Source organism: Trachymyrmex cornetzi, unplaced genomic scaffold (genome assembly GCF_001594075.2).
Source record: "Trachymyrmex cornetzi isolate Tcor2-1 unplaced genomic scaffold, Tcor1.1 scaffold61, whole genome shotgun sequence".
Classification (NCBI taxonomy): Eukaryota; Metazoa; Arthropoda; class Insecta; order Hymenoptera; family Formicidae; genus Trachymyrmex; species Trachymyrmex cornetzi.
In genome coordinates, this window is record NW_017299926.1 from 390303 (window position 1) to 407474 (window position 17172).

General features: G+C 37.6%; 2 protein-coding genes across 2 annotated transcripts in view; both read left to right on the forward strand.

Moving 5' to 3' along the window:
* hiw (MYC binding protein highwire) overlaps positions 1 to 15152 on the forward strand; it is a 201710-nt gene extending 186558 nt beyond the window's left edge. The window contains exons 17-41 of the mRNA XM_018516113.1: positions 4015 to 4237; positions 4314 to 4676; positions 4816 to 5022; positions 5276 to 5481; positions 5544 to 5694; positions 5768 to 6122; positions 6199 to 6379; positions 6661 to 6851; positions 7018 to 7044; positions 7232 to 7297; positions 7663 to 7752; positions 8122 to 8351; positions 8483 to 10024; positions 10098 to 10269; positions 10367 to 10752; positions 10830 to 10959; positions 11024 to 11430; positions 11501 to 11615; positions 11763 to 11953; positions 12027 to 12452; positions 12530 to 12901; positions 12961 to 13185; positions 13255 to 14027; positions 14108 to 14475; positions 14557 to 15152. Coding sequence (XP_018371615.1) covers positions 4015 to 4237; positions 4314 to 4676; positions 4816 to 5022; positions 5276 to 5481; positions 5544 to 5694; positions 5768 to 6122; positions 6199 to 6379; positions 6661 to 6851; positions 7018 to 7044; positions 7232 to 7297; positions 7663 to 7752; positions 8122 to 8351; positions 8483 to 10024; positions 10098 to 10269; positions 10367 to 10752; positions 10830 to 10959; positions 11024 to 11430; positions 11501 to 11615; positions 11763 to 11953; positions 12027 to 12452; positions 12530 to 12901; positions 12961 to 13185; positions 13255 to 14027; positions 14108 to 14475; positions 14557 to 14672 — 7513 coding nt within the window. The 3' untranslated portion in view covers positions 14673 to 15152. The remainder of the gene's footprint in view (positions 1 to 4014; positions 4238 to 4313; positions 4677 to 4815; positions 5023 to 5275; positions 5482 to 5543; positions 5695 to 5767; positions 6123 to 6198; positions 6380 to 6660; positions 6852 to 7017; positions 7045 to 7231; positions 7298 to 7662; positions 7753 to 8121; positions 8352 to 8482; positions 10025 to 10097; positions 10270 to 10366; positions 10753 to 10829; positions 10960 to 11023; positions 11431 to 11500; positions 11616 to 11762; positions 11954 to 12026; positions 12453 to 12529; positions 12902 to 12960; positions 13186 to 13254; positions 14028 to 14107; positions 14476 to 14556) is intronic.
* Positions 15153 to 17046: 1894 nt separating this feature from the next.
* Positions 17047 to 17172, forward strand: part of LOC108766709 (WD repeat-containing protein 47) — a 75551-nt gene continuing 75425 nt past the window's right edge. The window contains exon 1 of the mRNA XM_018516172.1: positions 17047 to 17110. The gene's annotated coding sequence lies outside the window, so the exon portion shown is untranslated. The remainder of the gene's footprint in view (positions 17111 to 17172) is intronic.

A 17172-nucleotide genomic window follows, 5' to 3' on the forward strand; every position in this document is an offset into this window, starting at 1 on the left:
AAAAAATTTCAAACAAACGTATCAAAGTCCATTTTTACAATAAGCCTGAATGTTCCAGCTAGACTTTGAGATTTTGTAGGAAATTTTATAGGAAATAATTATATTTGGAAATTTAATTCTGAATAAAAAGTTTCCTATAAATGCATTTCGATAAAGAATGTTCGAACTTAAGTATTGTATTTTAGTCGAACGCGTTTAAATAGATAAATCGCTTTGCTCATTCTGCGTATTCTGCGTATTCGACAATCTTCATAGAATTGTGTGACCATTACTTACAAGCAGGGTTGGTAAAGACTAATGTTTTTTTTAAGAATAAAACATATTATGTTTCTTCTTGAATATGTTTTTAATGCTTCAAATATGCTTTGAACAGTACTATAAAACAAACATATTTAAAACATATTAAAAACATCAATTAAGCATGTTTTAAACTGTTTAAAACACGTTTAAAACATGTTTTTTATCAACCCTGCTTACAAGTAAACCTACTTCGTCATAAGTGTCACACTTTGATTTTCAAAAATAGAATTACGAAAAATATTTCACCCATATCTTTCCATTTGGCTTTTAAATAATTTTAAGGGCAGTTACTATTCTTTCAATTTTCGTTTCAATTTATTTGAATAAAATTGTTTTTAACAATTTTAACAAGATGACTACGAGAAATTTTTATAATACATATTGACTTCATATTCCGAATGTAAATAATGTGTGTGTAATATACTTTTTAATCGACAATTACACATGTATTGATTTTGTAATATCTCTGCGACTGAAGAAGACTTTTGTAAAGTTGAAACTAGTTTCGCTTGATTTTAATGCATATTAAATATTAAATTCTATTGTATGTGAAACATCTCAATTTATTCGCTCGTCTTTGGCCGATTTTTATTTTAATATACAATAATTGATTTTGTTTTTCAATAACGAGCAGGTTATCATTGTTTATCTTTTTAACAATTTTGTTCAAATAAATTAAATTTTCCATTTCCTTTTAATGTACACATCCTTTCAGTATCTATGACGCATGCATTGTATAGCATTAGACAGAAATGGAATTTTTACCTTAGGAATGTTATCAAACTTACTGTCTAAGGGATTTCGAAGTTACTAAGAGAACTTTCGAATCTGATACGTGAACTTTCGTGAAGCTTCTTGAAAATATCGAAACTTTATCCTTACGTACAAGTTCCGCAAGTGAAATCGAGGGAGAACAGTTATCCGCGAGATACGAATACCGCAAGGATTTTTGTGTGGGGGTTCGCGATTTTTCTGTGATTCAACAAGCGCGGATAATCTCTACGATTACTCGTATCTTATAGAGAGAGCGAGAGAAGGTACACCGCGTGCAGTAAAAAGCAAGCGCGAGCCATCGTCTCCGACGACGTATCGTCGCCGGTGCCGGAAATACGCGACGTGGGGAGAGTGTGGTACCGTAAAAACGGAAACAGCCTGGTTTGGAGGACAGCCGACCATCGCTCTCGTCGCACCACGTCGCTCTTCATGTGGCAGTAGATAACGTTTCTCTAAAACGCGCTACTACCATCTCGTAGCTCTTCGCTTTATGAGCGGAAACCCGACCATTTAATTTCCCATGAGAAATTGCGCGAATTCCCTCGGCTCCGCGCACTTTCTCTGCCGTATACACGTCCGACGTCGTCCATTCATTCATAACGCGTCCCTCAAACTGGGAAGAACGCGACGGCGGCGGCAGCAGCGGCGACGTCGGCGTCGTCCGCGAAGTGCCCATTTCCGAAATGGTCACGTACTGGCTGTACGTCACGTGGATACCGATCTTTAAAGCCGCACGCTCTCGATTCTCCCGGTCTCGGCTGCGATCTCTCGTGTATTATGCCAGCTCGTCCTCCTCTGGCGTCTATTATCTTTGGCGTGCCGCTCGTTCATCTTTTTCGTGACTATGATCGATGGCGAATGCACCCCGCTTCCGCAGCGTTTATATCTGACTGAGCGAAAATTACATTCGTTACATGGTTTGATACCGCAAACCACGAAGTTCCGAGGTATCGTTGTCATGACTCGAGATATTATCGCAGTTTAGCGCCTTATGACCTAAGGGAACCTTGAGAATGGAATACGTTGGAACGATAAATTGATTATACAAATGAGTTGAAGTGAAATAAAATAATTTCCAACATCAAAATTGCCACAAAACTGAAAATTAGGGAAATGTCAGAAAAATAAAAGCAAAAAATCAGAAAATTTTACAAAATTTTCTGAAAAATTAAAATTCTTGATTTAAAAAAAAATTTCATGCCACAAAGCAGTTTTGGAATACTATCAACTTAACAATTAAATGCAAGCAGCGTCAGCAACATTAATAGTAATTTACATTGCTATGTTAAATTACTCTCAACAAAATATTTGAATTTCTAAATCAAGATGAAAATACAAAAAATTTCAAAATATTATTAAAAGTATCAAGAGGAAAATCATGAAATTTTATCTGGAAATCAAGGAAAAGTTACGAAATTATATAAGAGAATTTTGCAACCCCGAATATACTTCAAGAAAGACTATAAACATGAATATAAACAGGAGGAATATAAACATGAATCTCACTCTTCTCTATTACATATTTTATTTACTTCGATAGTTTGAATTTAAAAACTCCATAAAGTTCTTTAACTTCAGGAATCGTCTATAACCGTATAATAACTTGTCGAATATTCAGATCTTTTTTTTTATAAAAAAGATCTGATATAAAGTTACACACACAAGTGTTTGTCATGTTAGAGTTTAATTAAGTTCATGCTTATTGCGTTTGACGCATTGTAAATTTATCAGCGGTGAAAGAGTCGTCGCGGAAAATGTGGTTTTTATCGCGTTAATTAGATCTTTATTTTTCACGCGGAGATACCGTAGTGACCGAACTCTCGCGAGACTTCTCACGTGCATGATTTTTCAGAATACCGGTTCTCACGACGGTAAAAACGCGGAGTTGACTCTGCTGTGGATAGGTAGCAAAACGCGATTCACGTTGACGGGACCGTAGAGAGGAGAACCGCGGTGTGATTGCACCTTATTAGGGATGAGCTTGACGAGTCCGAACGATGGGGAAGCGACGATTGTCTGGCTGGCGGAGGAGCATCATCCTCTACTTTGCGATCCATCCGAACGGGATCACGATACGAGGCACCAGCCAATTAGGGGCATCGCGATTCTCAAACTCGTTTTAACGAACCGTACTCGCTCCTCTGCATTCATGATGGACTCGGAAAATTTTGCAATAAAGACGAGCCCTCGCAAATTCTTTCGTGACGTTTATACTCCGATATATCTCAATACGACGGTTTTGTATTCCCAACGAGACTCCCAACAATGACTCATTTTTTTCACTCTAAGATTAACGAAGGACTAAATGTTGCAGCGAAAGTTCTTCATTCACCACTCTTGTGTGTTAATTTTATATTACACTGTTTAACTATTAGAATATATTGAGGAGACTTTCAAAATGCGCGTTTTGTCCATTATAGACATTTCAAAGTGCATTATGTTTTTTAACTAGAGACAAACAAAATGCATTTATTTAATAAATTTGTTTTAACATTTTTAGCAATTGTTTAGCAATTTTGTTTAATATTTTATCCTACTGAATAGCATATTGTTATTTTCTGTAAAGAACGTAATTTTCTTGTGTGCGTAGTTTCTTTCTTTCTCGTTTTCTGAAAATTATAAATTTTGGACAAAACGGATTTTGAAAATCTGCTCCTCATATGATAATAATAGACATACGATTTTACACCTTATGTTCAGAATGAAAGACTTTGTATTTTTATCAGATTTTTATTGAGTTTTCGTGTCCAACGCTCATAAATCTTCTCCTGCACATGTAATAAATTCCGAACTGCAATACGAATAGAAAGAATCAATCAAAGTTTAAATGCACTCGTGGTCGCGTAAATAGATTTAACGATATAACAAATAAATTCTCACAATACATAGAGGACGTGCCTTTCCAATTTTTCTTAAATCCCGCATACATGCTATTTTCAGTTGTCATTCGAACGAACGTCTATTCCTGCGCGATTTTGTCTCCTGTTCTGCTGGCACCAGCGGTGGCAGACTCGCACGATGGTTGCAACCAGACAGCTTTGTGGATCCCTCTCAATGCGAGGCGCTATATTCACGAGAAGAAATGAGATGCGGATGGCCGGCCATCGTCACCGTGCTCACGAGAGATCAATACGGCGAAGTGGTGCACGTGCCCGGATTGAAGGTATTTCTTCTTCTATCGCGATGCGAAGCACGGCGTCGGTGAGTTACGATATGTCGAGACGCAAATCATTTTGCAGATTGAAGTCAAAGCGGTGCCGACCGATAAAACGGATATCATGGATTCCGATCAGAGCAGAAAGATCCGTCGCGTCTCTCAAGCAGACCTCATGACATTTGGTGGTCAACCGCAACCATCCTTAGACGTTCCGTACGAGGTGACCATCAGCAACAAAATGTGCTTCTACGCCATCACCATCATGAAAGCCTATCAGAATTACTCGTTCGAGGAATTGAGATTCATGTCACCCGCTGTGAAGAGAGCGAGCGAAAGTATGCTGGTTAGGCCTAACGGTGACGGAAGCTACAGCGCTACGTGGACACCATCCTCCATCGGCTGGTACTCACTGATGATTACGGTTGATGGTTACAACATGGAGGATGTACGTAAATATTTCTTCCGAAGATACTCGCGATATTCAGAGCTAAGCTGAATTCAACTCTAATTTCTGCTTTTGTAGTAAAATTAATCTTAAATTTAAATAGACTTTAAATAAGCTAATTTAATTCCACTTTATTTAGAATTACAAAGTCGAGGTGAAGGAACCTCCGCAAGGCATGCAACCACCCACTCAGAACACTGTTAAAAAGCCTCAGCTTCAACCAAGTAGACTCAGAAAATTCGTGGCGAAGAATAGTGCCGGCTTAAGGATACGGGCCCATCCGTCGTTGCAAAGCGAACAGATCGGATTCGTCTCCGTTAACGGCACTATAGCTTTTATTGATGAGGTAATTAACAAGCTTTAATTATTGGTGCTTTGATATTAAATTTATTTGATAAAACTTGCTGTAAAGAGGAGCAAATAAAAATAATACACATTTTCTTCCATCAAATCGAAAATATTGAGAAAACGAAATTGGGAAAAATATTTCTTGTATTCTTATCTCACATAAGTTTTAATTTAAATTAATTTTCTACACGTTTCTAAGACGAATATAATATTTAAATGATAGTAAATTTTCTTTCCTTTGTCTGACTCAGATTCATAATGATGATGGCGTTTGGTTACGGTTAAACGCAGAGACAATCAAGGAATACTGTAATAGTAGTCATCTTGAGGCTTGGTGTTTGCAATATAATCAACATTTAGGAAAGACTCTGCTTCTTCCTGTAGAAGAACCAAAATCCATTTTAGATCAAGTTATCAAGGAGACTATTCTGCGGAAACGTCCTGATGCTAGCGATGAGTACGTAAGAAATGTCTCTTATGTCATCCATTTTCGACTATTTCCTAATTTAATTCTTGCAGCAAGAGAAAGACGGTGACCTTTGACGCCGGTAGAAGTATGATAGTCGTGAAATGCGGAGCTTCCGGTCATAATATTAGAAGCAAACCGAACCTGAAAAGCGCGCCTGTTGGAATGTTAGCACTTGGAAATACAGTGACCGTGCAAGAATATGTAAGTTGATCTATTACTATTAAATACCCGCATCTTTCCTTTTATACGGCACCTCATGATTCATCTCTTACAGTGCATAAATCATGAAGGAACTTGGGTACGCATTGATGATGATTCAGTGGCGAAATATTGCTTCGATAAGAATCGAGGTGTAGAGGCATGGTCGCTCGCGATTAACAAACAAACCAACGTAATTTATATGAAACTTGAGCAGGATTTAGAGAACGATCCGATCGAGAAAAAGCCGATGATACCGGACCCAGCTGTTTCACCGAGCAATAAAGGTTTCGATTTTTCCGTGCCTTCTGTTAGTCATGAAGGCTTCAACTTTACTACACAAAACTATACACCGGATACAGCGGAATCCATTGACAGTTGCAATACAAACCCATTTGTTTTCGGCTCATACAATCAACATGACTCGCCAGGTATATGATCGTAAAAATAAATCCAGATAACTTGTTGCATCCAAATATTTACTAAATATGTATGTATATCTTCTAGGGAGTGAACGCTTCACACCAGAAAAAGTTGATGGTACTCCAAAGTTCTCAAAACCTCATTCCAAGGAAAGAGTAGCTAAGGAGCGAGAAAGAGAAGGTAGCGGAGGAAAATTTAGCGTTCTTCAAAAGTGGCTAAGAGGAGATGATAAATGCCACGGAGAGAAAAGAAGTTCACCGGGCAGGTATTTATACGCATACATAGTAATCTTTTGATAAATCTTTAATGTTTCAATAAAATACAACTTTTTCAACTTAAAGAATTCATTCATACAATTTTAAAATATTCCTTTTAATATTTCGCGCATGAACTTTGAGATTATCAATTTTTTCGATAAAAGTTAAGTCATAATGCATGATTGCTTCTTTTTTCATAAAAATTGCAAATTCTTAAACTTCCTTAATTTAAAATTAAAGTTAATATACAAATATATCCATCTCAGTCCGTATTATTAATGATTTTCAGAGATTTCTCTGAATTTGTGGGCGTATCTGTGAAGGAGTTGGTAAAAGCGATGGGAGAAAGCCGCGCAAATGGCAACGGAGCGACACCGCCGGAAACTCCGCGGCGAACGTCAAGAAGTTCTTCGCCAAAGAATCCCCAAGGTGGGTCACCAAGATTTCACAGCCCTTCTTCTAGTCCAGTCCCAATACCCGGTACGTATGAGTTATTTGTTAATCTATTGAATACTGTGTGATCATCATTTCTCTATCGGACTGACTCTATCAAACGTTATTTCATAATTTATTTCTAACATTATACATCCGTGTGTGTACTTTTGTATAATTTGGCACAGTTGCTTTGAAAATGAAATTATTTCAGAAGCTGTGAGAACGGACGCTGATACTTGTAAGGCAATATTTTATGTATTTATGTTCCATTTTTCTCTATTGTGTACTAGAATAAAAGAAATAATATTTGACATAGTAATTTTATAACGAAATATGATAGATAATAGAAAAAATTTAGACAATTATATTAACTATTAAATACTCTATTTGGATTAGTTATAATAAATTAGTAATGTTGATCTTAGCTGGGTCCAGTCGACAGCCAGCCGTTTCTGGCAATTGTCTCTTCCCTCCTGCTGCTAACGCACCAGGTACTCGTTCTCCTATCCTATTTGGAGTTGTAAAGATATCAAATAGTGCACAAATTCTGTATCTTCGAAAATCTATTTTAACATTATCACTATTTACTTTACATATAGGATTGATGGCACGATAAAATTCACTTCGTATTGATCAGTAAATATTATGACATCGTATTATGCATGTGCGATAACATAATTGCAATCGGAATGGCACGCGACATATTATTTCGTTTTTTACATACGCATGATTAATTACATATTACATTATATATACGCACAAAGTAAACTTTTTACTACGCAGTTCAAAAATGTAGTAAGGCTTCGCGATTAAGACAACTCGACACAACAAAAATACAATTAATCGAAATTATTAGGTGGGAGAAGTGCGATAGGAGGGGGAGAGAGTATGAGTAGCAGCCCTGTACTCTGCGGCTCCCCCCGAAGTGTCGGCCTCTCCCCGTTAGGTAAGGTCACTAATATACACGCTAATTCACCCTATCCTAGTTTACATTACATTGAGATTTATACCGCAAACAGTATCAGTTGTAAGATTTCGTATTGCTATTTCTACACTTTAATATCAAGAGACACATATCCTTTGAAACTTTTATCCAAAAACTTTTAATTTACACACGCTCGCACGAAGTAATCTGCACGATTTGAACTCTCTCTGAATGAATTTTCTAAATGTTGTAACCGCCTTGCTCTGTCACTATCCAGTAAGGTGAGAAATCGATATCCTTGTCATCTGAATTGAATATCCGAATGTATTTTCGGAATATATCCTTCCCATGCAACTTAATCGTTGATACATTATCATTCTTTTTTTGAAGTGTCAGGAGGGATGGTTGACAGTATAACGTCGCAACGTCGTGGCTCAACGCAGAGCGATACAAGTGCCTTGGTTAGCAGCTTGACGAGAGATCCATCACAGTCACCGAGCGGTATTAGCACTACTGCCAATACGCGTGATCTATCACCGAGTCCAAGTTGCAGTTCTTTACACATGAGATCTGAAGGTAGCATAGCTAGTCCACCCGACACTCCCAAGAAGGAATGTGCTGTAAGTAATGTTGTGTAAAAGTCTTCTTTCCTTATTTTCTTCAATGGCAAACACACACGAAAAGAGATTTTCATATATATTAACGTCTATAGAATTATTCAAAGAATAAAGAAGTATATTATTTTTTGAAGGATACGCAAGAAAGTCCGCGCAAAGTGTCTCAAGCGCAAACGCAAACAAGTCCCGAAAGCGCTACCACAGCTATGAAGGGTCATTTCAACATCGGTTCATCTGGAGTAAAGGACGAGCGACATTCGCCGAAAATGAACAGGAAAGATCACATGAAAGCCGTGAAAACGAGAGCAAAGCGTGCTATGTCACCCGCCAACGCACAGCAGAGTCCCAGTCCTAATCGTGCTCTAAATTTATGTAAAGACAAGGTGAAAGAAGCAATCAGTCCTTCCGTAGCAGAATGTCTGAGAGCTGTTTTCGCCGCGTTCTTGTGGCATGAAGGAATTGTACATGACGCCATGGCTTGCGCGAGTTTTCTCAAGTTCCACCCAAGTTTACCGAAACAGGGTGCGCTGGTGGTAACTAGACAAACTGTTGTGCAATCCAGCGATAAGCAACAACAGGAGCAAAAAGCACGTCAAAGACACTCCGTCGAGGTGACAAATGCCGGTAATTATTTGCACATTCAGCCCAGCACGTTGGAGACTCTCACGCGATCAGCCGCGAACGCTAATGCCAATAGGAGTAGGAAAAAGCAGGAGAACACGATCAAGGAAGAAATTCAGGCGAGTGCGGGCAAACTTAGTTCTCTGCCTGAGTTTCATACGGTCGCGGTATTACCACCAGCGTTAAAGAGCTTAGTTTTTCTATGGGAAGAACTTAGTACCAATTGTCTGCAAGCCATCGAACAACAATCGATTTTGCCTAGTCCCATATCGCAGATACAAACGATGAAACTAGTGAAACGACCAATACCGGAGAAACGTCCTAGAGAGGACAAAACGAAAGAACGTGAGAAGAAAGGCAGCCGGAAGAAGAAAGAATGGAAACCCATTGGCAGAGCGAATGCATCTGAGGTTTTAGCTGGAATTGAACGGGAGACTATCTGTGAACTTTGTGGCTTGATGTTTCCACATCCAGTCACTTATCATATGAAAATGATGCATCCAGGCTGCGGCTGGCACGCGGGCGGAAAAGGATACAACAGCGGCGGAAACTATTGCGTAGGGTGGGCAGGCAATTGCGGTGATGGTGGGATCGGTGGTAGCTCGTGGTACTTAATCTGCGATACATGTAGAGATAAGTATCTAAAGGCCAGAAAGAATAAATTCGCGAAGAAATTCGTAAGCGGAATTTCCAAAAGAAAAAATGGCACGAGCAAAGTTCTGTCTCCGATTAACAGTCCTGGCGGAAACGAAACTCATGTAATTATGAAGAGCAACGCAATGTTTTTGCTGGATTTAGCTAGTGCTTCTGGCTTTAATATCCCTAAACAGCAAAGACGACCATCGCAGACTTTATCGTCCGTAGCTGAAAATTATAGCCCTCCTGAGGCCACTGGACCATTTCCTCCTACTGGACCATTCCAATGTTTGCAAGCCTTAGGTGTTCATCATTCGCAGAGTCATGATGAAAGGTATTACGAAGAAACTCTGAGACGTGAAAATGGACAACAAAATAATTATGAGGGAAACAGTGCATTCAACAATACAAACGGCAGGGTAAGGAAATATTTTTCTTTTTTGCTATTTTTAACAATCAACATTACTTTTATTATCGTTATCTTACTTGCAGCCATTATCAGAATATCCAACGAGTGATAGTGATAATGAAAGTGGTAAAAATCGTAGTACCTTTCATAGATCCGTATCTATGTCTACCGGTGCACCTTGGGCTAGAAACAGTAATGATGGTAGAGTTGTTATGATGAGAAAACGAAATAACAGCAGTAGCGAAATGAATAATGGTACGATTTTATTTTACACGATAATTACAAATACGTTAGATGGAGAAATACATTTTTCTTAGTAAATATTAGTACAATATGTCTTGTTGTTTTTCAGAAGCGGGTTCTTCACTTCTATGTTATCCATCCGCTGCACTGCAGAAATTAGTGCCATCAATGGATCAGTCTGCTATAGTATCCACTAGTCAAACCGAAATAGCGAGTAATGATCGAATAGAAATTCTCATGAGACCTGTGATGTTGTTCGTTCTTCAACAACACAACCTGCAACATCTGCAACTTGCGATGAAGCAAGCGTTGCGCCGTGCCGCTTGTCGAGTTTACGCGATGCAGGCGTTAAATTGGCTTTTGAGAAGCGTAACGCAACCAATTTGTTTGCACGACTTACTTTGGTGGTTTGTTTCGTCTCTTACACCAGTTGTTGCTTCTGATAGTATGGATGCGAACGATGATGACAACAGAACGGAAAAGAAGGAAGATCACGTAAGTATTTTTAATAAGAATTTACTTGTTAATATTTGTAGACGAATGTGTTATTTAATATTGTGATTAATTTGTAGGATATGATTGGTGTCAGCGAGCACCCTTTAAGTGATTTAGTAATAGCCGGAGAATGCGTCAATCCATTACCTACGGTGTTTCATACTTTGCTGCAAACAATTGCGGATTTAATGCTATTACCACCACTTGGTAAGTCGTTATCAACAAATTAAAAGATATTTAATAAATGTATTATAATAACATTGATTTACAGGATCTCCGTTGCAACAAGCTGCGATTCGTTGCTGGGGTATTCGATTTACGCCAGCAGATCATATGTTTCTACATAGAAGTCACGTATTTAGTAACATCAGTAAAATTTTGTCCCGATCCGAGGAAGAAGAAGATGTAACGATGAGTATGCATGAGAGTCACCAATCAACAGTTTCACAACAGATGAATAGTTGGGTGGAAGCTTTGAAAGATTTAACATCCAACGTTGAGATCAAAGCCTCTAGTAGACAAGCCATGATTGGTAGTCTAACGGACAATTCCACAGAAACATTTTGGGAATCTGGAGACGAAGATCGTAATAAAACTAAAGTGATTACAATCCTCTGTGGCGCTCATTCCTTACCTAGAATGTTATATGTACACATAGATAATTGCCGCGATTTAACAGTAAGTTCTTTTCATAAAACTGGATTACTTTATTTAACAATATTTGTCTAATCTGAAATTTATTTATAAGCACAAAGTATCAAGTGTGACTTTCTTATCTGGTATCAACGCCGATGAGATGATAAAACTAAGATATGTAGAGATCGAAAGTAGATCAGCTGGCTGGATTAATTGCCCAATCACTGGTAATATAATTATAACACTTATAATTATTAGTATATTAGATTGAATATTAAAGGCATTAAAAAAAATGTATTTTAGTTTAAGAAGTGTTGACTCTGTTCCTCTGCATATAATAATATAATTTGTTTATATAATGCATTTTTTCACAGATCAACGCCATATAGTTGTGGGTATGGAACTAAAGGGTCCAGATAATTCTTTGCGAGTTCGTCAAATCAGATTGCTGGGCGAGGTCGAAGGAGGATCTCTGAAAATAGGAAAACAGCTAAGCGCACAGACTATTCAACAAAGAAATTGCGAAGCTGAAACTTTGAAGGTGTTTCGACTAATCACATCTCAGGTGAGTACGCATCATTTTTTGCAATTTATTTTTTATTGTAATGTTTTCTGCAATGCCATGTTGTGTATCACAGGTATTTGGGAAACTTATACAAGGAGAAAAGCAACAACAGATGGAACCGACGGAAGGTGCTAATGAGGATTTAGAGGACAGTAACGATCTCCGAGAGCATATGGTTGGCATATTGTTCAGCAGAAGCAATTTAACGCACTTACAAAAACAAGTATGCACTCATATCGTGCAAGCGATTAGAAAGGAGACTATACGCTTGAGAGAAGAATGGGAGACACTTTTATGTTCGCCGACACCTGCTAATAGCGTATTGAGCGACAATAGTGATCTTCCAAAGGCGGCCGATACTTATTGCTTCGAGATGCTTTCTATGGTTCTTGCTCTAAGTGGTAGTTCTGTAGGACAATATTATTTATCGCATCAAACTGGATTATTAAAAGATCTATTGAGCTTATTGCATACTGGATCGGCAAGAGTGCAACGTCAAGTATGTTGTATTAGCTTTGCAAAATTAAATGTGAAATTTGAAACAATTTTCAACATAATATTGTTTTATATTTTTAGGTAACATCTCTCCTACGACGGATACTGCCTGAAATTAAACCCGAAACACTAGCGAACGTTATAAACGTCGAACGACTACCGCCTACTGATTTCAGTATCGTATCCGCTGCGAATAGCGGCTTTACTCATGCTTTAGATTTTAATGAACATTCCACCGGAATTCTCGATGTATTTTTAAGCTGTCTTGCAAAAGCGTTGACCGTGCAAGTCAAAGTGAAAGGAAAAGAAAACAATGGCAAAGCGCTTCAAACAATTTCATTAGCCACTAGCATCCATCCGAAAAGTTACGTTGGAACGAGATGGTGGTTAAGGGGTTGCATGACGCGTAAGCTGGCAGAAGTAATAATTCAACTTTTGAAGGATATGGCATCGGTGAGTATTATGATTAGTTCGTTTTGTAATACTTAAACTAATGTGTTTTTTACTATTAGGGTAAATTATCTGAGGAATGGGCATCTGTAACGAAAGCAGCTATAGCAGAAAATATCCTAAACTTAACTAGACTGGACGAGAAAAGCCGCGATTCTACAGAATGCCTTCGATCTCCAACGCTATGGTTAGCACTGGCTTCTTTGTGCGTTTTGAATTCGGAACATGTAGAAAGACTATCGTCTGGTCAGTGGAGCGGTTCTGAAGGGCAGCAATTGCCACCAAGGGTAAAATTATCATTGTATCTTCGAATTATTATGTATAATAAAAATAACTAACTTTGCTTTTTTTTATAGCCAACGTGTAGTAATCATGATGACGACGAAACTACGGCTATTATTCAATGTAATGTTTGTGGTAATTTATGCGCGGAATGCGATAGAATTTTACATCTTCATAGAAAAACGAGAACGCATCTCAGACAAGTATGTAAGGAAGAGGAAGAAGCGATACGAGTAGATCTTCATGAAGGTTGTGGCAGAACGAAGCTATTCTGGATTTTGGCTTTGGCAGACAGTAGAACACTGAAGGCATTGGTAGAATTTCGTGACGGCGCGCCGAGAAAACCGGTTGGCGCCACTACTGGTATTTGTAGATTTTGCGGTACTACGGGAAATACAGGTTTGCTAGCAATAGGCAATATTTGCGCCGATCATGATTGCCAAGAACACGCTAAAAATGCGTGTAACATGGTTCATTCTTGCGGCCACATTTGTGGGGGTGTTAGAAATGAAAGAACTTGCTTGCCCTGCCTTCATCGTTGCTTATCGGGAACGGATTTGAAACAGGATGCTGATGACATGTGCATGATTTGCTTCACCGAGGCCCTGTCTTGCGCACCAGCGATTCAGTTGCAGTGCGGTCATGTGTTCCATCTACATTGTTGTCGACATGTCCTGATGAAGCGTTGGGTGGGACCACGAATTACGTTCGGTTTCTCTTTGTGTCCGATCTGTAAAATACCGATGGATCATCCGACGTTGTCTGAGCAATTGGCAAGTGTCAAAGAGCTATACGAAGACGTACGAAGGAAGGCGCTAATGCGCTTGGAATACGAAGGCTTACACAAGTAATATCTTCTCAATTTCATCAATGATACAAAATCTCCATTATATATAAATATATTGAAATTATTTTATTTTTTCGCAGAGCCGAAGGAACTTTTGCACCAGGCGGTCGTTATCAAGATCCCGCCGCTTACGCAATGGAACGATACGCGTATTATGTGTGTTACAAATGCCAGAAGGCTTATTATGGTGGTGAGGCACGTTGCGACGCGCAGTTAGGCGGGGAATCGTTCGACCCTGCTGAATTAGTATGTGGCGGTTGTAGTGATGTAGCAAGGGCACAAATGTGCCCGAAGCACGGGGCAGACTTCCTTGAGTATAAATGCCGATATTGCTGTTCGGTGGCGGTATTCTTCTGCTTCGGAACAACACACTTCTGCAAGCCTTGCCACGATGATTTCCAACGTGTTACTACTATCCCGAAGAGTGAGCTGCCTATGTGTCCTGCTGGTACATAAAATATTTTTCCGATTTTCATAATGATAATTATTTTTCAAGGAATAACCCATAATATTGTTTTTTTCATCGAAGGTCCTAAGGCTAAGCAACTGGAAGGAGATGAATGTCCATTGCATGTAAAGCATCCATCGACAGGAGAAGAATTTGCTCTAGGTTGCGGAATTTGCCGTAACGCGCACACATTCTAAGCTTCCAGTGCTGTTTTGTGATTTTTATGAAATATGGAATTGATGCAGATTAGAGTAGGATATGAGAATGAGATACATCATTTAATGCGCAATGATAAGTTTGCGATGCAAGAGGGTATATCTGTGTTAAGTAATGAATAAGCCGTTTCTATCGCTAAATTTAGTAATTAGCTATTGACGGTAGACACATGAGCGCATAAGCTTGTGTATCAAACTTTCACATGCAAATCAAGAAGCGAATTTGACGTCGTTGCACGATGTAACAGAAGATATCCAATTATAATATATACAATTATCTCTTTTAATTCGTAAAATAATATAATTCTCTGTACTATTTATAAGAAAGTATTTAGTACTGATAATACTCAAATGAGAGTTATTGTATGTAAAGGAAATGTATAATTAAGAATCATTACTCTAAATATCATTTAAATAATAGAAGCGGGTGACAAAGATAGATAAAAATCAGGTTGTACGTTATATAATTATATATAATTATATATATACATATATATATATATATATAATACCAGGGAATGAAAGTAACTCGTTACTTGTGTAACAAAGTTACAGTTACAAGTTACTTTTTTGGTAACTTTACTGATAACTGCGTTACTTTTTTTAATAACTGTAACGATAATGTAGTTAAATTTTTTTGTAACGCGCGATAACGAATTTTACAGTTTGCACACGATTGGACACACACTTTGATTGGACACAAGCCATTCGTAGCGCTTGAGACTAGAAAGCCCCTAGCTACTCGTCCATTGTGTTTTGTGGTCGTCGATTTGAAAAAAGTAACGAAAAAGTATCAAAAAGTTATTTTTTCAAGTAACGGTAACTATAACGAGTTACTTTTCAAAATCGGTAACTAGTAACGATAACTTGTTACTTTTTCTACTCGGTAACGAGTAACTGTAACTTATTATTTTTAAAAAATAAATTCCCTGATAATAACAATATATAAATAATTATATATAGATTAAACTCTTTATGTCTGAATACATCTCAATAGTTAATGAGTCACTTTGGAAGTTGTATTTCGCATTTAGATTTTTCATTTGTTTTTATACTTTTTCATCAGTCGCGTGAATGTACACGCACTTATAATATTATATTCCTATTACTCATTCGACGCTCAGAACTTGTATCAGGTACATTATTTCCGTAAATGACTGCACGTGTTGCATGATCGTGTATATGAATGTTGCGTGCGCGCGCCGTTTGTTACTATTTACGTTCCTAAGTTTATAAGAATTAAATGACAATTGCGAGAGTGTCATTGTGCTGATACGTTCCGAGATTTACACTATTTATTTATTACCGTACAGAACTTGAAAACCTCGCTGTTTTATGTTTCACCTCAAACGGGCCGACGTGATACAGTTATGCGCATCAGTTGTTGTTATTTATGTTCTAAATGTGTAAGAAAACATTAAATGGCAAAGAATCAAACGAGTCGTGTTATTTTGCATCACGAGACTTCCATTATCAGTAATTAAAATTACAATTAATGTTAGACTAACAGACCACTGAACATTAAAATGTAGAGACGAGAAGATTGAACTTGAAATGTCCTAAACACACTATTTTCAGTTTTGCACAATCAATTGCACCATTGTTATTATATTGCATTTCTACAATAAATTCAATCATTGATCAATTAAATCAATTATAAACTTATAATATATATAAATAATACTATTTTATTAATAAATGAAACTATTAATCTTTTGTCATTTGACAGTGGAAAGAGAAATTAAAGATTAAAAGATTTTACAACAAATTGTATTTTCAAAGATTTTGTTATAAGCAATTTTTGTCAGCTGAATTAATTGAAGTTATTATTTATTGCATTATATATTATCATGTCCATTTGAATAAAAATATTAATGTTTTGTTATTCAACTTGCGAAAAGATTAGAGATTAAAGACGACGAATTTTACATTAAAAAATTTTGCTGTAAACAACCGAATTAATCGAAATTATTAATTACTGTATTGTCATATTCGTTTGGATAGAAATATTAATCTTTTATTATTTTTTTAACTTGTGGAAAAAGAGATTAAAGATTAGAGATTAGGAAGACGAATATATTATGCTATGTGGTAAAAAATTTCATTATAAAAGTAATTTCCGTCAGTCGAATTAATCGGTCCTACAATTACTTACATTTTCAAATTTATTATATTATATTTTGTCAAAAAGCGGATTATGGAATATTTGCAGGAATACAGAAAATTCTCACAAAATCATACCGCAACTATGATCGAAAAGTAGAAATTCGCGTGTCCCACCCGCCGTCGGCGACGATCGATCCAAGATGGCGGCGGCGCGCGGGCGCCATCGCGCGGCAGTGCACCGCGAGCGGTCTCCGCGGAACGTGTAACGTGTGTGTGTGCGCGCGCGATCCTGACGTTTTTCGCCTCGATCAGCGGTAAGTAGCCTTTATTTACATGCCGTGCAACAATAGTTACATAATTCCCAAGACGTGTCGGG